The 24,240-nt window shown below is 43.0% G+C and overlaps 1 protein-coding gene across 3 annotated transcripts in view; it reads right to left on the bottom strand.

The window, feature by feature from the left end:
- The window catches only part of LOC111958493 (cell adhesion molecule 1-like), a 156,450-nt gene extending 132,532 nt beyond the window's left edge, over positions 1-23,918 (bottom strand). For all 3 annotated transcript variants that reach the window (XM_023979761.2, XM_023979767.2, XM_023979755.2), the window contains exon 1: positions 23,822-23,918. In XM_023979761.2, the coding sequence (XP_023835529.1) occupies positions 23,822-23,897 (76 nt within the window). In that variant the 5' untranslated portion in view covers positions 23,898-23,918. The remainder of the gene's footprint in view (positions 1-23,821) is intronic.
- Between the last annotated feature and the right edge of the window lie 322 nt (positions 23,919-24,240).

Raw genomic sequence — 24,240 nt, forward strand, 5'->3', positions numbered from 1 at the left:
AGGAAAGTCAATTCTCATTGAAGTGTAGACTTTGACTGTACAAGGAGCAGACATAGATGCTTTGGGATGGGTCCTTGTCGGACCACTGAGCATAAACAAGCATAATGCATCATGTAAATATTACACAAACACAAACTCTCTGACCTTACATCACTTGCGACTTTTTGTAAGGTGTTTTTAGTTAACACTGAGTATGTATTGTGTGTTTTCAGATACCAGAGATGTCCCACACTGGCCTTGGACTGCCTACCCTTCCAAAATGTTGTAAATGTTAAATGACAGCCACTGTCATCAATGAGACAACAAATGAGTCCAAATAGCCCTGTTAGTGAAAACTATTTCCCATTCCTTCTGTTTTAGGCCTCTGTAAGGAGAAATCAATGGGCTTGACTTGGTGAAATTAAATGAACAATGTGGAGAGGCCTCAGTGTTCTGGGTGAATAAAGGACACGTCAGGTCTGGGGAAGATGAGGATGGAGGAGAAGAGGAGGAAAGGAGGATAGAGAGTGCTCCTTCCCTGTGACAAGAGTTGCAAAGGGATAAACTTCAAGAGGGATGGTGATATGAGTAAGAAGAGTTTGCAGCAAAGTGTTTTGATGTAGACATTCAATCAAACCCCCACTGCAGACAAAGCTAATTGTTACTGTACAACAAAAATCTATCCTGCAATTCAAATGTTTTTGATTTGTTTTTAATCAATTAAATTAATGACATTTAAATGTGGTTTATTGTGATAGATTTTGTTTTACATAACTATTTCATTTACTGACAGTGCAAGTGGTGGGTCTATGTTATACGTTGTTATAAATGCTTAGTCATCATGATGAAACCTTCAAAAAAATACTAAACATGCCTTTAGTTAGCCTATACTGTGGCCAATCGAGTTTGTTAGCCAATCAAAAATTACAATGAGTGACAATGAGGTGAAAGACTGAGCTGCAGTAGCAAAACCACAGAGCAGCATGGGAGAAGAATTCATTATAAGAGGACTGGTAATGCATGGTATGGAGTGTCCATAAAGTGGCAGGCAGATGACACCTGTAACACCTGAACAGATTAGATATTTTGACAGTGGGCTTGCTTTCCTTGTTAAGTACAAACAGACTGTCATTTGGCAGCCCATGGACGAAGCCCATATTTCCTCTTTAATACATTTACCTGTCAAGCAATGTGACTTTGAGTTTTTGCCTTCCATTAACTATATTGCCTTCCTGTCTCGCCGTCCCTTGACAGACAGAGCACTGGACCAAGAGTGAGAAGTAATCAATGGGCTGCTGGTTTGGGTCAATTCATATTATTGCTTGGGTTGCACAGTCCCGATTCAACTGACAATGACAGATTAGAGGTGTGTGTGGGAGAGTAATTAAGATGGTTCTTAAGTCAGGCTGATAACTCAAAGAGGCTGACGCTAGTAGCTAGTAGCACACTACCTGCAGACTGTAAACCCTCTCTCATGTAAACATCAGAAATATGATCTTATACCACACAGTATACGACCTTGAGAAATTATAAGTTCTACAGTAGTTGTGTACACTGTTGATGTGGTTCTATATGACCCTATTGTAATAAGATTTCATACAGGCACATCATGCACAAATTGCTGCATTGACATACAAGGCCCCATGCTGTTGTGTGTGACAACTCTTGAGGGCAATTCTACAAAATACATTTGTCTATGAAATACATAATATTCCAACACAATTTTTTTCCTTTAAATAGCTATAGCTAAGTTTTTTAGCTCTTCACCACTGGAAAACAATTCAAAGGGAGAGGGTTATGGCATAGTAGCCATAGTAGCCAAGCCTAGTGGTTAGAGCGTTGGACCAGTAACCGAAAAGTTACTAGATTGAATCCCCAAGGTAAAAATCTGTCGTTCTGCCCCTGAACAAGGCAGTTAACCCACTGTTCCTAGGCCGTCATTGTAAATAAGAACTTGTTTTTAACTGACTTGCCTAGTTAAATAAAAAGGTAAAAATAGGCTTACAACAAGTATGTCAGTAGCTGTTAACTATTGACAGCATATAATGTATTCTAATAAATTCTATAATGTATTAAAATAACGACGGGAAATATCTGTTTGTATTTGTATTTATTAGGGATCCCCATTAGCTGTTGCCAAGGCAGCAACTACTCTTCCTGGGGTCCAAACACATCAAGGCACTTACATTACATATAAAACAAAAGATAAAATAGTACATCATATAACATTATTACACCACTAGATATCTACAATACTAAATGTATAATACCACCATACAGTGCATTCAGAAAGTATTCAGACCCCTTGACTTTTCCACATATTGTTACGTTACAGCCTTATTCTAAAATGGATTCAATATTTTTTTCCCTCGTCAATCTACACACAATACCCCATAATGACAAAGCGAAAACAGATTTGTTTTCGCTTTGTCATTAATATTTACATAAGTATTCAGACCCTTTACTATGAGACTCGAAATTGAGCTCAGGTGCATCCTGTTTCCATTGATCATCCTTCAGATGTTTCTACAGCTTGATTGGGGTCCACCTGTGGTAAATTCAATTGATTGGACATGATTTGGAAAGGCACACACCACATAAGGTCCCACAGTTGACAGTGCATGTTAGTGCAAAAAGCCATGAGGTCGAAGGAATTGTCTGTAGAGACAGGATTGTGTCGTGGCACAGATCTGGGAAAGGGTAGCAAAACATTTCTGCAGCATTGAAGGTCCCCAAGAACACATTGGCCTCCATCATTCTTAAATGGAAGACGTTTAGAACCACCAAGACTCTTCCTAGAGCTGACTGCCCGGCCAAACTGAGCATTCGGGGGAGAAAGGCCTCGGTCAGGGAGATGATCAAGAACCCAAAGGTCACTCTGGCAGAGCTCTAGAGTTCCTCTGTGGAGATGGGAGAGCCTAGCAGAAGGACAACCATCTCGGACCAGACGGAAGCCATTCCTCAGTAAAAGGCACATGACAGTGCACTTGGAGTTTGCCAAAAGTCACCAAAAATGACTCAGACAAAAAATAAACAAAATTCTCTGGTCTGATGAAACCAAGTTTGAACTCTTTCGCCTGAATACCAAGCGTCACATTTTGGAGGCAACATGGCACCATCTCTACGGTGAAGCATGGTGGTGGCAGCATCATGCTGTGGGGATATTTTTCAGCGGTAGGGACTGTGAGACTAGTCAGGATTGAGGGAAAGATGAACGGAGCAAAGTACAGAGAGATCCTTGATGAAAACCTGCTCCAGAGCGCTCAGGATCTCAGACTGGGGCAAAGGTTCACCTTCCAACAGGACAACAACCCTAAGCACACAGCCAATACAACTCAGGAGTGGTTTCGGGACAAGTCTCTAAATGTCCTTGAGTGGCCCAGCCAAAGCTCGGATTTGAAAAAATGTATTTAATCAATTTTAGAATAAGGCTGTAACGTACTGTAACAAAATATGGAAAGAGTCAAGGGGTCTGAATACTTTCCGAATGCACTGTACAACAATATTACAAAGTACGTGTGTGTAGATTGTGTGTGCTAGAGCTTGTGTGTGTATGTGTGTGTCTGTACCTTTGTGTGTCTCTTCACAGTTCTCGCTGTTGCAAAAGGTGTATTTTTACCTGTTTTTTTTATCTGATTCTACTGCTTGCATCAGTTACCTGATGTGGTATAGCGTTCCATGTAGTCATGGCTCTATGTAGTACTGTGGGCCTCCCATAGTCTGTTCTGGACTTGGGGATTGTGAAGAGACTTCTGGTGGCATGTATTGTGTGGTATGCATGGGTGAGAGTGCTAGTAGTTTAAACAGACAGCTCGGTACATTCACCTTGTCAACACTTCTTACAAAAACAAGTAGTGATGAAGTAAATCTCTCCTCCACTTTGAGCCAGGAGAGATTGACATGCATATTATTAATATTAGCTCTCTACGTACATCCAAGGACCAGCCGTGCTGCTCTGTTCTGAGCCAGTTGCAATTTTCCTAAGTCCTTTTATGTGGCACCTGACCACACGACTGAACAGTAGTCAGTAGTCAAGTCAAGGTAGGACCTGCCTTGTTGATAGTGTTGTTAAGAACGCAGAGCAGCGCTTTATTAGGGACAGACTTCTCCCCATCTTAGCCACTGTTGTATCAATATGTCTTGACCATGACAGTTTACAATACAGGGTTACTCCAAGCAGTTTAGTCACCTCAACTTGCTAAATTTCTACATCATTCATTACAAGATTCAGTTGAGATCTAGGGTTTAGTGAATGATTTGTCCCAAAAACAATGCATTTAGTTTTTGAAATATTTAGGACTAACCAATTCCTTGCCATCCATTCTGAAACTAACTGCAGCTCTTTGGTAAGTGTTGCTGCAGTCATCTCAGTCACTGTAGCAGCTGAAGTGTATAGTGTTGAGTCATCCTCATACATAGACACACTGGCTTTTCTCATGTGAGTAAATAATTTTAAAAGTAAGGCGCCTAGACAGCTGCCCTGGGGAATTCCATTCTACCTGGATTATGTTGGAGAGGCTTCCAATAAAGAAGACCCTCTGTGTTCTGTTAGACAGGTAACTCTTTATCCACAATATAGCAGGGGGTGTAAAGTCATAACACATACGTTTTTCAGGCAGCAGACTATGATCGATAATGTCAAAAGCCGCACTAAAGTCTAACAAAATAACTCCACAAACTTTTTATCGTCAATTTCTCTCTGCCATTCATCAGTCATTTGAGTAAGTGCTGTGCATGTTGAATGTTCTTCCCTATAAGCATGCTGCAAGTCTGTTGTCAATTTGTTTACTGTAAAATAGCATTGTATCTGGTCAAACACAATTCTTTCCAAAAGTTTACTAAGGGTTGGTGACAGGCTGATTGGTCGGCTTTTTGAGACACTAAAAAGGGCTTTACTATTCTTAGGTAGCGGACTGACTTTTGCTTCCGTCCAGGCCTGAGGGTACACACTTTCTAGTAGGCTTAAATGAAATACAATTATTTTATTGAACCTTTATTTATCTAGGCAAGTCAATCAAGAACAAATTCTTATTTACAATGACTACCTACCCCAGTGATGCTGGGCCAATTGTGCACTGCCCTATGGGACTCTCATAGCATTCAGCCTGGATTTGAACCAGGGACTGTAGGGATGCCTCTTGCACTGAGATGCAGTGCCTTAGACTGCTGCGCCACTCGGGAGCCCAAATAGGCAAATAGGAGTGGCAATATCGTCCACTATTATCCTCAGTGATTTTCCATCCAATTTGTCAGACCCCGGTGGCTTATTGATAGACAACAATAACTGTTTCACCTCTTCCTCACTCACTTGACGGAATTCAAAAGTACAATGCTTGTCTTTCATAATTTGATCAGTTATACTTGGATGTGTAGTGTCAGGGTTTGTTGTTGGCATGTCATGCTTAAGTTTGCTAATCTTGCCAATGAAAAAATCATGAAAATAGTTGGCAATATCAGTGGTTTATGTGATGAATGAGCCATCTGATTCAATGAATGATGAAGCCGAGTTTGCCTTTTTGGCCAGAATTTCATTTAAGGTGCTCCAAAGCTTTTTAGTATCATTCAATATATCATTTATTTGTGCTTCATTGTCTAGTTTCTTCTTTTTATTTAGTTAAGTCACATGCTTTCTCAATTTGTAGTACGTTTTACCAATCGGTTGTGCTGTCAGACTTATTTGCCATACCTTTTGCCTCATCCCTCTCAACCATTCAATGTTTCAATTCCTCATCAATCTAGGGGAATTTAACCTTTTTTACAATAATTTTCTTAATGGGTGCATACTTATTAGTAACTGGAATAAGCAATTTGGTTGCTCCTCAATAGACACCACAGACCTGCAAATATTCTTTACATCATCAACATAAGACTAACTATAAAAACTTCTTCTATGACCTCTTGTACACTATATTAGGCTCAGCCTTTGGAACTTTGGTTTTCCTAGTTATGGCTACTATATTGTGATCACTACATCCTATGGATTTGGATACTGCTTTAAAGCAAATTTCTGCAGCATTAGTAAAGATGTGATCAATACATGTTGATGATTTCATTCCTGTGCTGTTTGTAACTACTCTGGTAGGTTGCTTGATAACCTGAACCAGGTTGCAGGCACTCAACCAGACAACATTCTTCAGAGATACTTTAGATCAGTGGCATATGTTACTTCAGATACTATTTACCTGAAAAGGCTTTGTGAAAAGGCTTTTTACATTCTTCACAATAGTTTTCATTGTCCAATTCCTTGCTCAATGATCATGGAAGAACATAAAGGATATTAGAAATGACTAGTATAACAGTGAGTAGTACACTATATATACAAAAGTATGCTGACAGGTGTATAAAATCAAGCACACAGCCATGCAATCGCCATATACAAACAATGGCAGTAGAATGGCCTGTACTGAAGAGCTCAGTGACTTTCAACGTGGCACCGTCATAGGTTATCCAAGATGGCGTGGCAGTCAGTCGTCTTTGTCCTCGTCTTGTCGTGTCCCGTGTATATATCTTTTTATATATTTTTTCTTTGCATATATTTTATTTTATTTTTCATAACCTCAACTTCAACATACTCTCCTTCAATCCACCTCACCCAATGTGGTATAGATCTGCTATTTTCTTTACTTTTGAACCGGAACCCCCAACAACAGCTAGCCAGCTAACTAGCTACTAGCTAGTAGTCAGTTAGCTACTGCTCGCGGTCATCAGCTAACCTTTAGCCCGGACAACTCCTGCCAGTCTGCACAGCGCGACTCAAACCAGAGCAAATCGGACTTATTTTTCTCTATATCTCCGGATTCCTACCACAAGCTCTGAACCTTTTCACCTGGATCATCGCAGCTAGCTAGCTGCTATCCGAGTGGCCACTCCTGGCTAATGTCTTTGTCCTGAAGCAAGAACCAATTAGCCTGGAGCTAGCCTTTGCTAGGCCCATTTCCTGGCTAGCCGAAGAGGTCCATCAGCCACTCCTTGGGCTACAATGCCTATTTTGCCAATTGGCCTGGACCCCTTTTACTGCCAACACGGAGCTCCGCCGACCCATCACGACTGGACTACCAACGTAATTTGCCCGAGGGGGTTTTTCAACTGGCTCCTCTGTCGCAACGTCCCCTGAATGCCCATCTGCTAGCCTGCTAGCCGCGGCCCGCTAGCCGTCTAGAGCATATCAGACTGTAAACTGAAGAGGCCCATCGGACAAATTCTTTGGCCACTATACCTATTTTGCCAATTGGCCTGGACCCTTTTACCACACGGAGCCCTGCTGATCCATCACGACTGGTCTGCCGACGTAACAGCACGAAGGGGCTACAACAGACTTCTTCCTTTGCGACGTCCCTCTAAGGCCCTTCTGCTAGCTTGCTAGCCCCGGCCTGCTAGCTGACTGAATCGCCGTGTCTCCTGCCCGCCGAGCTACTCACTGGACCCCTATGATCACTCGGCTACGCATGCCTTTCCCTAATGTCAATATGCCTTGTCCATTGCTGTTTTGGTTAGTGATTATTGCCTTATTTCACTGTAGAGCCTCTAGCCCTGCTCAATGTGCCTCAGTTAACCCTTTAGTTCCACCTCCCACACATGCGGTGACCTCACCTGGTTTAAATAATGTTTCTTGAGACAATATCTCTCTCAACCTGCTCCTTTTACTCTCTGTTCCGAACGTACTAGACGACCAGTTCTTATAGCCTTTAGCAGTACCCTTATCCTACTCCTCCTCCATTCCTCTGGTGATGTAGAGGTTAATCCAGGCCATGCAGTGCCTAGCTCCACTCCCATTCCCCAGGCGCTCTCATTTGTTGTCTTCTGTAACTGTAAAATCCTTGGTAGCCTTGGTTTCATGCATGTTAACATTAGCCTCCTCCCTAAGTGAGCCTCCTCCCTAAGTTTGTTTTATTCACTGCTTTAGCACACTCTGCCAACCCGGATGTCCTAGCCGCATCTGAATCCTGGCTTAGGAAGACAACCAAAAACCCTGAAATTTCCATCCCTAACTATAACATTTCCCGATAAGATAGAACTGCTAAAGTGGGAGGAGTTGCAATCTACTGCAGAGATAGCCTGCAGAGTTCTGTCTTACTATCCAGGTCTGTGCCCAAACAATTTGAGCTTCTACTTTTAAAAATCCACCTTTCCAGAAACAAGTCTCTCACCATTGCCGCTTACTATAGACCACCTTCTGCCCCCAGCTGTGCCCTGGACACCATATGTGAATTGATTGCCCCCCATCTATCTTCAGAGCTCGTGCTGTTAGGTGACCTAAACCAGGACATGCTTAACACCCCGGCCATCCTACAATCTAAGCATGAATCCCTCAATCTCACACAAATTATCAATGAACCTACCAGGTACAACCCCAAATCCGTAAACACGGGAACCCTCATAGATATCATCCTAACCAACCTGCCCTCCAAATACACCTCTGCTGTCTTCAACCAGGATCTCAGCGATCACGGCCTCATTGCCTGCATCCGTAATGGGTCTGCGGTCAAACGACCACCCCTCATCACTGTCAAACGCTCCCTAAAACACTTCAGCGAGAAGGTCTTTCTAATCGACCGGGCCCGGGTATCCTGGAAGGATATTGACCTCATTTCGTCAGTAGAGGATGCCTGGTTATTCTTTAAGAGTGCTTCCTCACCATCTTAAATAAGCATGCCCCATTCAAAAATAAATGTAGAACCAGGAACAGATATTGCCCTTGGTTCACTCCAGACCTGATTGCCCTTGACCAGCACAAAAACATCCTGTGGCGTACTGCACTAGTATCGAATAGCCCCCCGCAATATGCAACTTTTCAGGGAAGTTAGGAACCAATATACACAGGCAGTTAGGAAAGCATAGGCTAGCTTTTTCAAACAGAAATTTGCATCCTGTAGCACAAACTCCAAAAAGTTCTGGGACACTGTAAAGTTAATGGAGAATAAGAACACCTCCTCCCAGCTGCCCACTGCACTGAGACTAGGAAACACTGTCACCACCGATAAATCCACGATAATTGAGAATTTCAATAAGCATTTTTCTACAGCTGGCCATGCTTTCCACCTGGCTACCACTACCCCGGTCAACAGCCCTACATGCCCCACAGCAACTTAACTAAGCCTCTCCCATTTCTCCTTCACCCAAATCCAGATAGCTGATGTTCTGAAAGAGCTGCAAAATCTGGACCCCTACAAATCAGTCGGGCTAGACAATCTGGACCCTCTCTTTCTGAAATTGTCCGCCAAAATTGTTGCAACCTCTTTTACTAGCCTGTTCAACCTCTCTTTCGTATCGTCTGAGATCCACAATGATTGGAAAGCTGCCACGGTCATCCCCCTCTTCAAAGGGGGAGACACTCTAGACCCAAACTGCTACAGACCTATATCCATCCTACTCTGCCTTTCTAAGGTCTTCGAAAGCCAAGTTAACAAACAGATCACCGACCATTTCGAATCCCACCGTACCTTCTCCGCTATGCAATCTGGATTCCGAGCTGGTCATGGGTGCACCTCAGCCACGCTCAAGGTCCTAAACGATATCTAAACCTCCATCGAGAAGAAACAGTACTGTGCAGCTGTATTCATCGACCTGCCCAAGGCTTTTCGACTCTATCAATCACCACATTCTTATCAGCAGACTCAACAGCCTTGGCATCTCAAATGACTGCCTCGCCAGGTTCCCCAACTACTTCTCAGACAGAGTTCAGTGTGTCAAATCGGAGGGCCTGTTGTCCGGACCTCTGGCAGTCTATGGGGGTGCCACAGGGTTCAATTCTCAGGCCGACTCTTTTCTCTATATACATCAATGATGTCGCTCTTGCTGCTGGTAATTCTCTGATCCACCTCTACGCAGACGACACCATTCTGTATACTTCTGGCCCTTCTTTGGACACTGTGTTAACTAACCTCCAGACGAGCTTCAATGCCATACAACTCTCCTTCCATGTCCTCCAACTACACTTAAATGCAAGTAAAACTAAATGCATGCTCTTCAAGCGATTGCTGCCCACACCTGCCCGCCCGTCCAGCATCACTACTCTGGACGGTTCTGACTTAGAATATATGGACAACTACAAATGCCTAGGTGTATGGCTAGACTATAAACTCTCCTTCCAGACTCACATTAAGCATCTCCAATCCAAAATTAAATCTAGAATCAGCTTCCTATTTCGCAACAAAGCATCCTTCACTCATGCTGCCAAACATACCGTCATAAAACTGACTATCCTACCGATCCTTGACTTCGGCGATGTAATTTACAAAATAGCCTCCAACACCCTACTCAGCAAATTGGAGGCAGTCTATCACAGTGCCATCCGTTTTGTCACCAAAGCCCCATATACTACCCACCACTGCGACCGGTATGCTCTCGTTGGCTGGCCCTCGCTTCATATTCGTCGCCAAACACACTGGCTCCAAGTCATCTACAAGTCTTTGCTAGGTAAAGCCCCGCTTTAACTCAGCTCACTGGTCACCATAGCAGCACCCACCCGTAGCACACGCTCCAGCAGGTATATTTCACTGGTCACCCCCAAAGCCAATTCCTTCTTTGGCCGCCTTTCCTTCCAGTTCTCTGCTGCCAATGACTGGAACGAACTGCAAAAATCACTGAAGCTGAAGATTCATATCTCCCTCACTAACATTAAGCACCAGCTGTCAGAGCAGCTCACAGATCACTGCACCTGTACATAGCCCATCCAACTACCTCATCCCCATACTGTTATTTATTTTATTTATTTAGCTCCTTTGCACCCCAGTATCTCTACTTGCACACTCATTTTCTGCACATCTATCACTCCAGTGTTTCATTGCTGTATTGTAATTATTTTGCTACTATGGCTTATTTATTGCCTTACCTCCCTTATCCTACCTCATTTGCACACACTGTATATAGACTTTTTCTATTGTATTATTGACTGTATGTTTGTTTATTCCATGTGTAACTCTTTGTTGTTGTTTGTGTCGCACTGCTTTGCTTTATCTTGGCCAGGTCGCAGTTGTAAATGAGAACTTGTTATCAACTAGCCTACCTGGTTAAATAAAGGTGAAATAAATAAAAAAAATAGGATGCCACCTTTCCAACAAGTCCGTTCATCAAATTTCTGCCCTGCTAGAGCTGCCCCTGTCAACTGTAAGTGTTGTTATTGTGAAGTGGAGACGTCTAGGAGCAACAACGGCTCAGCCGCGAAGTTGTAGGCCACACAAGCTAACAGAATGGGACTGAAGAGTGCTGAAAAATCATCTGTCCTTGGTTGCAACACTCACTCCTGAGTTCCAAACTACCTCTGGAAGCAACGTCAGCACAAGAACTGTTCGTCGGGAGCTTCATGAAATGGATTTCCGTGGCCGAGCAGCCACATACAAACCTAAGCAGTGAAAATGCGTTCTCTGGAATGATGAATCACGCTTCACCATCTGGCAGTCGGACGGACAAATCTGGGTTTGGCGGGTGCCAGGACAACGCTACCTGCTCCAATGCATAGTGCCAACTGTAACGTTTGGTGGAGGAGGAATAATGGTCTGGGGCTGTTTTTCATGGTTCGGCTAGGCCCCTTAGTTCCAGTGAAGGGAAATCTTAACGCTACAGCATACAATGACATTCTTGACGATTCTGTGCTTCCAACTTTGAGAAAACAGTTTGGGAAGGCCCTTTCCTGTTTCAGCATGACAATGGCCTCATGTACAAAGCGAGGTCCATACAGAAATGGTTGGTCGAGATCGGTGTGGAAGAACTTGACTGGCCTGCACAGAACCCTGACCTCAACCCCATCGAATGCCTTTGGGCTGAATTAGAACGCAGACTGTGAGCCATGCCTAAGCGCCCAATATTAGTGCCTGACCTCAGTAATGCTCTTGTGGCTGAATGGAAGCAAGTCCCCGCAGCAATGTTCCAACATCTAGTGGAAAGCCTTCCCAGAAGAGTGGAGGTTGTTATAGCAGCAAAGGGGGGACCAACTCCATATTAATGCACATGATTTTGGAATGAGATGTTGGACGAGCAGATGTCCACATACCTTTGGTCATGTAGTGTATGTCACTGATCAGAAAATCAGGTGTTTGACTAAGTTGCTAACAGACAGTTGCTAAATGACTGTCAATAGGGTGAACTAACACCATGCAGATGTCAGATTATGAAGTCAGTAGGCAACAGGCAGTCATTACTGAACCCCTCGTCTTACTGACTCCTCCATTCGACTAGTTCAGTGGATTGGGCAGGTTTCCAGAGGGCCACTGATTCTGATTGCAGGTGGGACATCCCACCGTTGCCCTCCAAAACGTCCAGTCGCATCCAGCTGTGTAAGTGGATAATGTGGCTGCCATTTGAGTCAATCTGGGCGAAAGCATCTGCTAAGCAAACCACATCACTTAACCATGGCCGATGGGGAGTGACTGCAGCGTGACTGTTGATGCGGAGAGGGCAGAGCAAACAGATGTTGATGAGTCTCACCCATTTACTTCCTCCAATTAGATTAAGTTGAGGCAATCTGATGACCTGGCATTCTTGAGTATTTATCAGATCAGTTGAATACGGTATTCCCACTTACCCAGCCAGCCCTACTCTCCTCTCCTCTGGCAGCATCTGTGTGTTTATTGATCGGCTGAGTCTCTCGTTCAGAAAGCTGGATCTGTACAGATTATCGATTTGTAATTCTCTCCCTCACAGAAAGCTGATGGTCTTCTATCCACCACACTGATCAACAGTTATGTAGTCTTAGAGATGGGGATGCTTCTCAGCTGTTGTCATGGTTTCTGAATTGTTCCACTTTCTCTCCGTGAGGCTGGTTAAATAAACTGTATGCAAGCTGCGAAGTTTCCAAGAACATTTGTTTGAAAAAAATCAACATTTCCACCTGCAACTAGCTACAATTTACCTTTTTGGAAACTCTGCACAGTACTCAGATTTAAAAAAAAATCTTGGTCGGCCAATCGATTGGTCTACATTTTTAAATGTGTATTTTTCCATATATAGACACACCCTATGTGTTTGAATAAAATCAACTATATGCACTGAGCTTGTCTGATGCTTTATGATCATGGTTTAATGAAATAAGACACAAACAACTCAAGAAGGAGCCAGAGATCAACATAACCAGAAGAATAATAAACTTCACCTGTCTCGACCATCCTCCTCCCGCTCCTACAGGCTTTAGCAGATTCTGCAGTTACTGTATATTGAATGCATAAACAGACATTACAGTAACCAAACAAACATTGTAGATTAGAAATTATAGACTTCATGGCCCAAAGTATGTGGACATCTGCTCGTCGAACATTTCATTCCAAAATCATGGGTATTAATATGGAGTTGGTCCCTCCTTTGCTGCTATAATAGCCTCCACTCTTCTGGGAAGCCTTTCCACTAGATGTTGGAATATTGCTGCGGGTTCTTGCTTCCATTCAGTCACAAGAGCATTACTGAGGTCGGGCACTGATGTTGGGCAGTTAGGCCTGGCTTGCAGTCGGCGCTCCAATTCATCCCCAAAGGCGTTCAATGGGATTGAGGTCAGGGCTCTGTGCAGGCCAGTCAAGTTCTTCCACACCGAACTCGACAAACCATTTCTGAATGGACCTCACTTTGTGCACAGGGCCATTGTCATGTTGAAACAGGAAAGGGCCTTCCCCAAATTGTTGCCACAAAGTTGGAAGCACAGAATCGTCTAGAATGTCATTGTATGCTGCAGTGTTAAGATTTCCCTTCACTGGAACTAAGGGACCAAGCCCGAACCATGAAAGCCCCAGACAATTATTCCTCCTCCACCAAACTGTACAGTTGGCTCTATGCATTCGGGCAGGTAGCGTTTTCCTGGCATCTGCCAAACCCATATTTGTCGGACTGCCAGATGGTGAAGCGTGATTCATCACTCCAGAGAACATGTTTCCACTGCTCCAGATTCCAATGGCAGCGAGCTTTACACCACTTAGGCTTGTGCGCGGCTGCTCGGCCATGGAAATCCATTTCATGAAGCTCCCAACGAACAGTTCTTCTGCTGACTTTGCTACCAGAGGCAGTTTGGAACTTGGTAGTGAGTGTTGCAAACGAGGACAGACGATTTTTACACGCTACACGCTTCAGCACTCGGCTGTCCCCTTCTGTGAGCTTGTGTGACCTACCACTTCGCAGCTGAGCCATTGTTGTTCCTAGACGTTTCCACTTCACAATAACAGCACTTACAGTTTACTGGGGCAGCTCTAGCAGGGCAGAAATTTGAGTTTGAGTTTATTACATTTTTACAGGGACAGTGCACATTAATCAACGTTTCAGTAAAAGTGACGGTTTAAGCCAGCCGGCTAATTTTCAACCGCAGTCCCTGGGAAAAAGGTGACGAACTGACTTGTTGGAAAGGTGGCATCCTAAGACGGTGCCACGTTGAAAGTCATAGAGCTCTTCAGTAAGGGCCATTCTACTGCCAATGTTTGTCTATGGAGATTGCATGGCTGTTTGCTTGATTTTATATATCTGTCAGCAACGGGTGTGACTGAAATAGCCGAATCCACTAATTTGAAGGGGTGTCCACATACGTTTGGCCATGTAGTGTATGTAATGGGGAATTGATAGACACTAACAATCAAATGCAAACAATTCACACAATGAAGTTATGAAACAATGAATGTGCACAAATTGGTGGGAAAGAGCGCATTCTGGAGAGAGATGTGCATCTTAGTGACACTCCCCTTCTTCTTGAACTGTGCCATCCCAGTAGCCTCCGCAATGGATTAGTTCACTGAGATGGGTACAAATCAGACAGGTGTCTTCTGTGCCATAAAAATATATATTTGCTGATGCTCGACTAAAAAAGATATTGGTCGACCAACAGCCTATCGACCAAACAATCGTCCAGTCGAATAAGTGGGGTCAGCCCTAGTTCTGTGCATGCTAGGGACTGTGCCATGTCTGTTGATAGACTCGGTTCTGTTCTGCATTAAAACTGTCCCATGTCTCCATTCACGAGGTGCTGTGCTATGAGCCGGTGACTGGTTCACAGTCTCTCTTAATGGTGTTCTGTGATTGCTCCATGAGGCATGCTAATGTGCACTCCATGCCTTCCTAAACAACAACATTGCTTCTTCATTTTCTTATCATGGAAATGATTCGCACAGCCATAGCCAGGCAATGTGGACAATGCAGTGAGGACCCTCAGATCCAGGGCACAGAGAGAACAATGTCATATTCATACCAGCAAACACCACTCCTCCTCCTCATTATCACAACACTGGCATGAATGAAGCACTCTGTCCTCACACTCATCAAAGGGCCCGCCACCAGTCCATTACTGCTATTTGACTGTTTACTACACTTAAGTTCAACAGCCAACATTGTTGTTTCAGCACTGTCTTCAGCATTCTTCATTCATTGACAATTCAGCGTTCTCTATAGTGAAAATGCATTTGACGAAAAGGTGGGAGGTCTGATTCGTATTCCATCCACAAATAACTCTAAAGTCAATAGGATGTCAACAATTCCCCTCTCCCTGCCCTTTGACCTTGGCCTAACACATGTTTATTTAGCAAAAGGCTATTTTACACAGACAGCAAAGTTGTATTGTGTTCCCCTGCTGAGGGCTTGAAGGGAGGACTATGTGTTTGTCCCAAATAGCACCATATTCTCTATATAGCGCACTATTTGAAAAGTAGTCCAATATAAAGGGAATAGGGTGACTTTTGGGATGCATCCTAGTAGTCTTGAAAGGTTGAAAAGCTATACAAGGTCAGTGATGGAGAGACATTCTGCAGGCACCACCAGACATAGCCAAAGGCCATCTCTTCTGACCTCTCACCTCTCTTTAGCTGCATGCCTTCACCCAGTTTGACTTGAAGACAAATACAACAGTAGAACCTCACTGCGACCCTTAATCACACTTCAGCTAAATCCTCTGCTTCCATTCACATTTTAGCAGACTTGCTTATCCAGGTGCAATTAGGGTTATGTGCCTTGCTCAAGAGTACATCAACGGATTTATCACCTAGTCAGCTTGGTGATTCAAACCAGCAACCTTTCAGTTACTGGCCCAACACTTAACCACTAGGCTACCGACAACCCTGTACAGAGGACAAGTCAGCAAGAGCTCACTGAAGAAAGTGTGTGGACACGCACAGAATTTGAGTCTGAAGCAGACAGAACTACCCACACTGCTGGAAATGTGCTGTCTTCCATCAGACACTAATGACTAACAAAACTGCAGTAGCTGATTTTCTTATGGATGTCAACAGTGTCTCCCGGATCTTCTCTATTTCTCAAGTTGTACTGAGAAGAGCTGCCATGTCTCAGCCTTCCCTTCCCTAAGAGTAACGTTGTTTGCTGCCACCATATCAAGTAATATCCTGCATTATCTAGCATTATCTAGCAATTAGGGTGAGGCTTATTAAGCAGAATCTCATGTAAATTTAATGAGCTATAAATTCAATTTCTTTAAATAGAAGAGTATATTATTGTTACAAATGATGTAGTGAGCCCAGAGTACAGGCAATGAAATATTTCACTAGCTGGCAATGGGCCATTAGCTGCGGTGTTAAATTTGACTTGAAACAGGATAAGTGCATTTCACTGCAGGCTGTGAGAGCTGTGCAATTTTCCAACCACAGTGGCCCACAGGATATCAATGGGGCTGTACTTATTACTTATCATTCAAATCTTCTATGAGCATACAGAACAAGTTAAGTGGACAGGATCAGTACACTGGCCCCAACAGTCAACAACACTGTTAAACCGCTGTATTCAAGATACGTGAAGAACACAGGACCATATATTATATTTAAACTGGCCCAGTAGATGCCAGTTCAGTTACCAAGGCCTGTGAAGTATGAGGGTGACGACGCAGCACACAGACAGAATACAGTGCAACAGCCTTACATCACTCTATTTCAAAGCCAAACCCTTCAACAGCACTCGGACAGCCATCTTCAATCACCATCCATGTCACACATAGCAAACTGTATGGCAAACATAAGCACCATAAAAAGTGTATGTTTCCTTTGTTTCTCAGAGAGACACACCAAAAGCAGTACAGGCCTGCCTAAGGCTCCATGACAGCTTCTATTGATCCATTTCACCATCATTCAGCGCTGATGAATGAGCTGGAGCTGACAATAAAGAAGCATTATGCAACCCTCTGAAATACCATGATCAGATCACAACAGATATGTACTATAATAGAGGAACCCCCTGTAGAGATAGAGGAACCACCTGGAGAGATAGACGAACCCCCTGGAGAAATAGAGGAACCCCCTGGAGAGATAGATGAACCCCCTGGAGAGATATAGAAACCCCCCTGGAGAGGTAGAGGGACCCCCTGGAGAGAGAGATAGAGGAACCCCCTGGAGAGATAGAGGAACCCCCTGGAGAGATAGATAAACCCCCTGGAGAGATAGAGGAACCCCCTGGAGAGGTAGACGGACCCCCTGGAGAGATAGATATAGAGGGACCCCCTGGAGAGGTAGAGGGACCCCCTGGAGAGATAGAGATAGAGGAACCCCCTGGAGAGATAGAGATAGAGGAACCCCCTGGAGAGATAGATAAACCCCCTGGAGAGATAGAGGAACCCCCTGGAGAGACAGAGGCCCCCACTGGAGAGATAGAGAAAGAGGAACACCCTGGAGAGATAGATAAACCCCTGTAGAGATAGATGAACCCCCTGGAGAGATAGAGAAAGAGGACACCCTGGAGAGATAGATAAACCCCTGGAGAGATAGATGACCCCCTGGAGAGATAGAGAAAGAGGAACCCTGGAGAGATAGATAAACCCCCTGGAGAGATAGAGGAACCGCCCTGGAGAGATAGATAAACCCCTGGAGAGATAGAGGAACCCCCTGGAGAGGTAGAGGGACCCCTGGAGAGATAGAGATAGGGGAACCCCCTGGAGAGGTAGAGGGACCCCTGGAGAGATAGAGATAGAGGAACCCCTGGAGAGATAGAGATGAGAGGAACCCCTGGAGAGATAGATAAACCCCCTGGAGAGATAGAGGAACCCCCTGGAGAGACAGAGGCCCCACTGGAGAGATAGAGGAACCCCTGGAGAGATAGAGAACCCCCTGTAGAGATAGATGAACCCCCTGGAGAGATAGATAAACCCCTGTAGAGATAGATGAACCCTGGAGAGATAGAGAAAGAGGAACACCCTGGAGAGATAGATAAACCCTGTTAGAGATAGATGAACCCCCTGTAGAGATAGATGAACCCCCTGGAGAGATAGATAAACCCCCTGTAGAGATAGATGAACCCCCTGGAGAGATAGAGAAAGAGGAACACCCTGGAGAGATAGATAAACCCCCTGGAGAGATAGAGGAACCCCCTGGAGAAATAGAGAAAGAGGAACACCCTGGAGAGATAGATAAACCCCCTGGAGAGATAGATGAACCCCCTGGAGAGATAGAGAAAGAGGAACACCCTGGAGAGATAGATAAACCCCCTGGAGAGATAGAGGAACCCCCTGGAGAGATAGAGGGACCCTCTGGAGAGATAGAGATATAGGAACCCCCTGGAGAGATAGAGGAACCCCTTGGAGAGATAGAGGGACCCCCTGGAGAGATAGAGATAGAGGAACCCCCATGGCGAGATAGAGGCACCCCCTGGAGAGATAGAATAATCCCCTGGAGAGATAGAGGACCTCTGGAGAGAAAGAGGAACTCCTGGAGAGACACAAAGAGAAATACAGAATGTTATAGGGTTCAAACAAACCCTTTTTTTACATTCAGCATCTTATCTCAGCGGTTTATCAGAGAGGAGGATGAGCCAATCCATCTCTCACCTTGAGTAATGTCTCTGTAACAGATGGATTATTCCAAACAATATTTACAAGATCCTTCAACAGTCATTTTAAATCTGTATTTTTGTATCGGTACTTGTCTTTCCTTTGAGGTATAAACCAACCAGGCTTGAGGTCAAATAAACGCCTGCCAAGCCTAGACCAGCTAAGCAAGATCTAGTCCGACTTTGCCCTTCTCTTTGGTGCTCTACTCTCACTATAAAAACATATCTAAATGAAGTGGCGACCCGTCATTTTGAGCCCCGCATTTTTTAGGAGGGAGCTTGCCTGTTTTGCATGTTATTTTGGCATTAATATGTGTCACATATCAGTTTGTAAACAATGTAATATATATATATAACTAGCTAGCCATTTCACATCCGTTACATATATATATATATATATAATTGAGAATATAGCCACATACAAACATGGTCTCTTTTTCGTTTTCTTGAGTAAGGCAGCTCCAAAATGCAGGTGTTTCAGCCTAGCTCAGTGCTTTCTGTGGTGGTGGTGCGAGCCAACAGAAAATATGGAGCGTTGCGCTGTGATTGGATCAGTGTTCTGTCACTCATGGGTATACTACGTCTAAGGGTAGAGCTAGAAAATTCTAGCCCCTTGGGTGCTGCCATAGAGTTACATTAGAAGTGCCCATCCAAGAAGGCTCCAGGTCATTGGCTACAGATAAAATTACGTCAAATCACGTTATATGTACAGTAGCTTTGATTGGACTGATCATGTCAACATCATACTTTTAAATTCGTAACTAGTAGGTAGTCATCATCATGAATCAAGTCGACAATCTACTAGCAAATCCTTTTTAATCCTTGTCATATGAAGAGAAATAATGAAAATAAATTATAGATAAAATGTAGCGGTGCTCATCGGCCATTAGACATAAACATTACACATCAAGTTGGAAATCGCAAATTCAACAATGAGTGGTTTGGAATGTATCAGTCGCTAACTGCAAGCATTGCAAAGCAATCATTAGCCTGCTATTCAGTGGAGTGGCTGTGTGGTCCCAAGTCTAAGGGTCTCTTTTCCAAGTTTAAAATGATAAACATTCAACATTGGCCATGCCGTCAATGAAGCATGATTTGTGCCGCGCTCAAAACAACTGTTAACTCAACTGTTAACTCGGAACTTTACCTCCCTTATCCTACCTCATTTGCACATGCTGTATATATACTTTTCTACTGTATTATTGATTGTATGTTTGTTTATTCCATGTGTAACTCTGTGTTGTTGTATGTGTCGAACTGCTTTGCTTTATCTTGGCCAGGTAGCAGCTGCAAATGAGAACTTGTTCTCAACTAGCCTACCTGGTTAAATAAAGGTGAAATAAAAAATAAATACAAATAATCTGCGAAAACATGACTTCAGTGAGTTCAAGACAACTGGGAAATCGGGAATAAACGAGCTACGACTGGGAAAATACGTTTTGAACTTTCATCCAACTCAAATTATAAACCCGTCGTCTTTCTAGAGCTATGACCTGAAGATCAATGACATCATCATGATTCAACCTTGTTTTTTTCCGAGTTCCCAGTTGCTTTGAACGCATCATAAATCCAGAGAACGCCAGACTTTGCTCACGAAGGACTGCCGCGCCACCTTCATGTTCAAGTAAGCTCAGCACAACATGGTGATCCCAAAAATGTCCTGTATGCTGCTGCATAAATTATGTAAAATTCCAGGGAGATATGTATACTGTAGCTAAGAAAGTAATACTAAGTGTATGTTGTGTAGTTAGCTGTTAGTAGCCCATGAGCCTCACCCTAATAATTTGGTCTATTTTCCCTACTGTTCTGACTTGGTGGTGCACATGTAGCCTATAACGTGTTTTTGAGAAATGTAATCATTGAATAATGTAGGAGCTTTCATTGTTTGTTCATACTCCCCCTTTATTTATCCTACGGTTCTGACTTGGTGTACAGGGAGAACACTGTAAGAACGGCTCATGTCCTGAATTCTGTCGCTGTACATTTCAAAAGTGCTGAACATATAGTTATATTGACTATGTACATCCTAGCTCGCTCATTAATGTCTTAATCGAAATTACAGATGGCCTCTTATCCGCTTGTCATCCCTTGATGCCATAGTTTGTACATCTCAATTGTCAGTAGAAACCACATTCATTTCAGCAAGTCAGCCATATCAGCTATGTTTTTTTAAAGGCAGTAAATGAGGCTGAATTAACTGTTTTGCTGCCAGACAAGGCTCCACTGATAGCCAGGTGTAGCAGTGGTATAGTGCAATTAATGTATTGTTTAGTGTTGTGTTGTGTAGTGCGGTGGCTTTGCTGGCATGCATCCCACTTTTTTATGTTTTTGCCCCACAAAAATGTGCATGCTAAAATCGCCACTGTCTAAATGTTATCCTACCAAGCCTGGTTAACTGTTGTCCTAACAATATGTGGGTTTTGTTACAACTGTAAAGCTTTGCTAGGCCAGCATATAATCTTCAAATCTTGCACCACTTGGGATATTGTATTGGAAGCTATTGTGTATTTTGGATGCATTTAGGCATTTAACACAGAGAGAGAGGTTAATTAAATTAATGGTGACAGAGAGCGAAAGTCTAAAATACAGTGAATGGTGTTCAACCACTACTCAATGCAGACAGACTACACTCCTTTCAACAGTCGTCAAGTGAAAGCCTGTAGTTTACTATGTTACCTATACATGTACAGTGCCTTCAGAAAGTATTCACACCCCTTGACTTTTTGTTATAGCCTGAATTTAAAATGGTTTAAATGTAGTTATTTTGTCACTGGCCTACACACAATACACCATCATGTCAAAGTGAAATTATGTTTTTTCAAAAATTTTACAAATTAATGAAAATTGAAAAGCTGAAATGTCTTCAGTCAATAAGGATTCAACCCCTTTGTTATGAGAAGTCTAAATAAGTTCAGGAGTGAAAATTTGCTTAACAAGTCACATAATAAGTTCCGAGCACTCCCATGGAAAGATACAGGTGTCCTTCCTAAGTCAGTTGCCGGAGAGGAAGGAAACCGCTCAGGGATTTCACCATGAGGCCAATGGTGACAAACAGTTACAGAGTGTAATAGCTGTGATAGGAGAAAACTGAGGATGGATCAACAACGTTATAGTTACTAACCTAAATGACAGAGTGAAAAGAAGGAAGCCTGTACAGAATGCAAATATTCAAAAACATGCATCCTGTTTGCAAGCCACTAAAGTATTACTTCAAAAAAAAATTGCAAAACAATTAACTTTTTGTCCTGAATACAAAGTGTTAGGTTTGGGGCAAATCCATGCTTGTAAGCGTTAAGGACTGGGGAGTTTTTCAGGATGAAAAAGAAATGGAATAGAGCTAAGCACAGGCAAAATCCTAGAGGAAAACTTGGTTCAGTCTGCTTTCTACCAGACACTGGGAGACGAATTCACCTTTCAGCAGGACAATAACCTAAAACAAAAGGCCAATTCTACACTGGAGCTGCTTACCAAGAAGACAGTGTATGTTCCTGAGTGGCCAAGTTACAGTGTTGACTTAAATCTACTTGAAAATGTATGGCAAGACCTGAAAATGGCTCTCTAGCAATGATCAACAACCAATTTGCCAGAGCTTGAACATTTTTGAAAATAATAATGTGGAAATATTGCACAATCCAGGTGTGGAAAGCTCCTAGGGACTTACTCAGAAAGACTCACTGCTGTAATCGCTGCCACAGGTGCTTCTACAAAGTATTGACAGAGGGGTGTGAATACTTATGTAAATTAGATATTTCTGTATTTCATTTTCACTAAATTTGGCAAATATTTCTGAAAACATGTTTTTGCTTTGTCATTATGGGATATTGTTTGTAGAAAATGTGGAACAAGTGGGAATACTTTCTGAAGGCACTGTGTTTCTTTAGCCATGTTGCTTTAGTTTGGATAGGCTTCTGAGCAACAAAATGTGGAATCCTGATTAGACCACCCCCAAACATCCATCCATCCAACAAACACACACACACACACGCATGCACGCGCACACACAAACACACACGTAAAAATACACACAGAGACCTGTTGATTTTGAGTTGCGAAAATGAAAGGCTACATCTGAGCAACATAAGAGACCTGTAAAGAATGTTATGGTCATCATTACATTTTAGGCTACTGTCCACACTACAACAGTAGGGTAAATTAAAAGATTATGAACATATTTTTGGCTACAGTGTCTGAGGTTTACTATATGAAATTATACGGGCGGACTGACTGCTGCTGGGTAGAGATTGGTACATTGGTTCTGGACATCATTTACCGTGTAGATTAGTACGTGCACCGTATCAGCGCACCTCAGTCTATATAGCCTACAAATAGCAGGAACAATCGGGCAGGATTTAAATTCCTTGTAATCCAGTAATTCAAGAGATTTCTGGGTCCGTCAGTATCCCATTCGCGGGAAATAATACGTAGACAAGCTCTAACTGTCAATATGTATAATAGGATAATAGTAAGGAGGTACAGTATGTTGTCGGTAGGAGCCTATGCGCCGAAACCTGTTCACCTCAGCCGTGGAGGGGACACACTGACGTGAGTGTAGCCTACTGTCGCTGCATTGCGTGTTTTCCGGACATCCATTTAGAGTAGTCGAATAGGCATTCGAGTTATTGAACATAAATATGAGCAACTGTGAGCATTTGCAATACATTTACACTGACCACTCTGTTCATGTTACACCGAGGAAACTCTTCCACTGGCAATTATGTGGCACATAGAAGTTACAGTGGTAGAATAACGTTAACCTGTAGCCTATGTTATTTTCTTTGAATGAAAATTGTAGGCTATTTGTTGATTATCTCATTTACTAATTTTCACCACTTTTGAAGTGCAACATAACATGCTACTTTCTGATTATAAAAAGGACGGACAGGCTATCCATAGGTCCCCCAAAAACAATGGCATATATGTTGTTTTGTATATAGGGACACGGGTTACAGAAAAGGTTGCACATTGAAGTAAGATCAAAAGAAGCAAAGTGCCGATGCTGAGATTTAGGAGAAGCTCACGCGCATCCCGCACCAACCATCTCAAGTTGTAGATAGCCTATGTTCTTTCACTCCATGAGGTCATACCATTTTTGATGCGCCTAATCACGAGTAAGTAATCCTACCTTTTAGAAGAAACGCCGCTGAAATCACGAAAACAGAGAGAGAAATAGTGAGAGATCCGTTTCCCGTGATCGCCATGTTGGACACCTGCTCGAGACTGGCGGCGCTAAATCACCTAGAGACGGCCATAGGATGCGAGCGGAGGGAGGGCGCAAATAGGGAATCTTCTATCAAATGAGACTCCGTGATTTTTAGAGTCACTTACCTTATGTTTTGCATAATTCCACCCATAGTTCAGTATTTGTGATTTGAGACAAATGTCAAATTTAGGAAAAAATAAATATTATAACATGTTTATAAACTGTGTAGGCTATGTGCATTAATTATCAATGTTGATAATTATCCCCAGTCCAATTAACACTTAATCGGCTATAAAAATAAGTATTACGTTGTTATTTTCTGTTTTTTGATTAGGCCTAAT

Source organism: Salvelinus sp. IW2-2015, linkage group LG4p (genome assembly GCF_002910315.2).
Source record: "Salvelinus sp. IW2-2015 linkage group LG4p, ASM291031v2, whole genome shotgun sequence".
NCBI classification, from domain to species: domain Eukaryota; kingdom Metazoa; phylum Chordata; class Actinopteri; order Salmoniformes; family Salmonidae; genus Salvelinus; species Salvelinus sp. IW2-2015.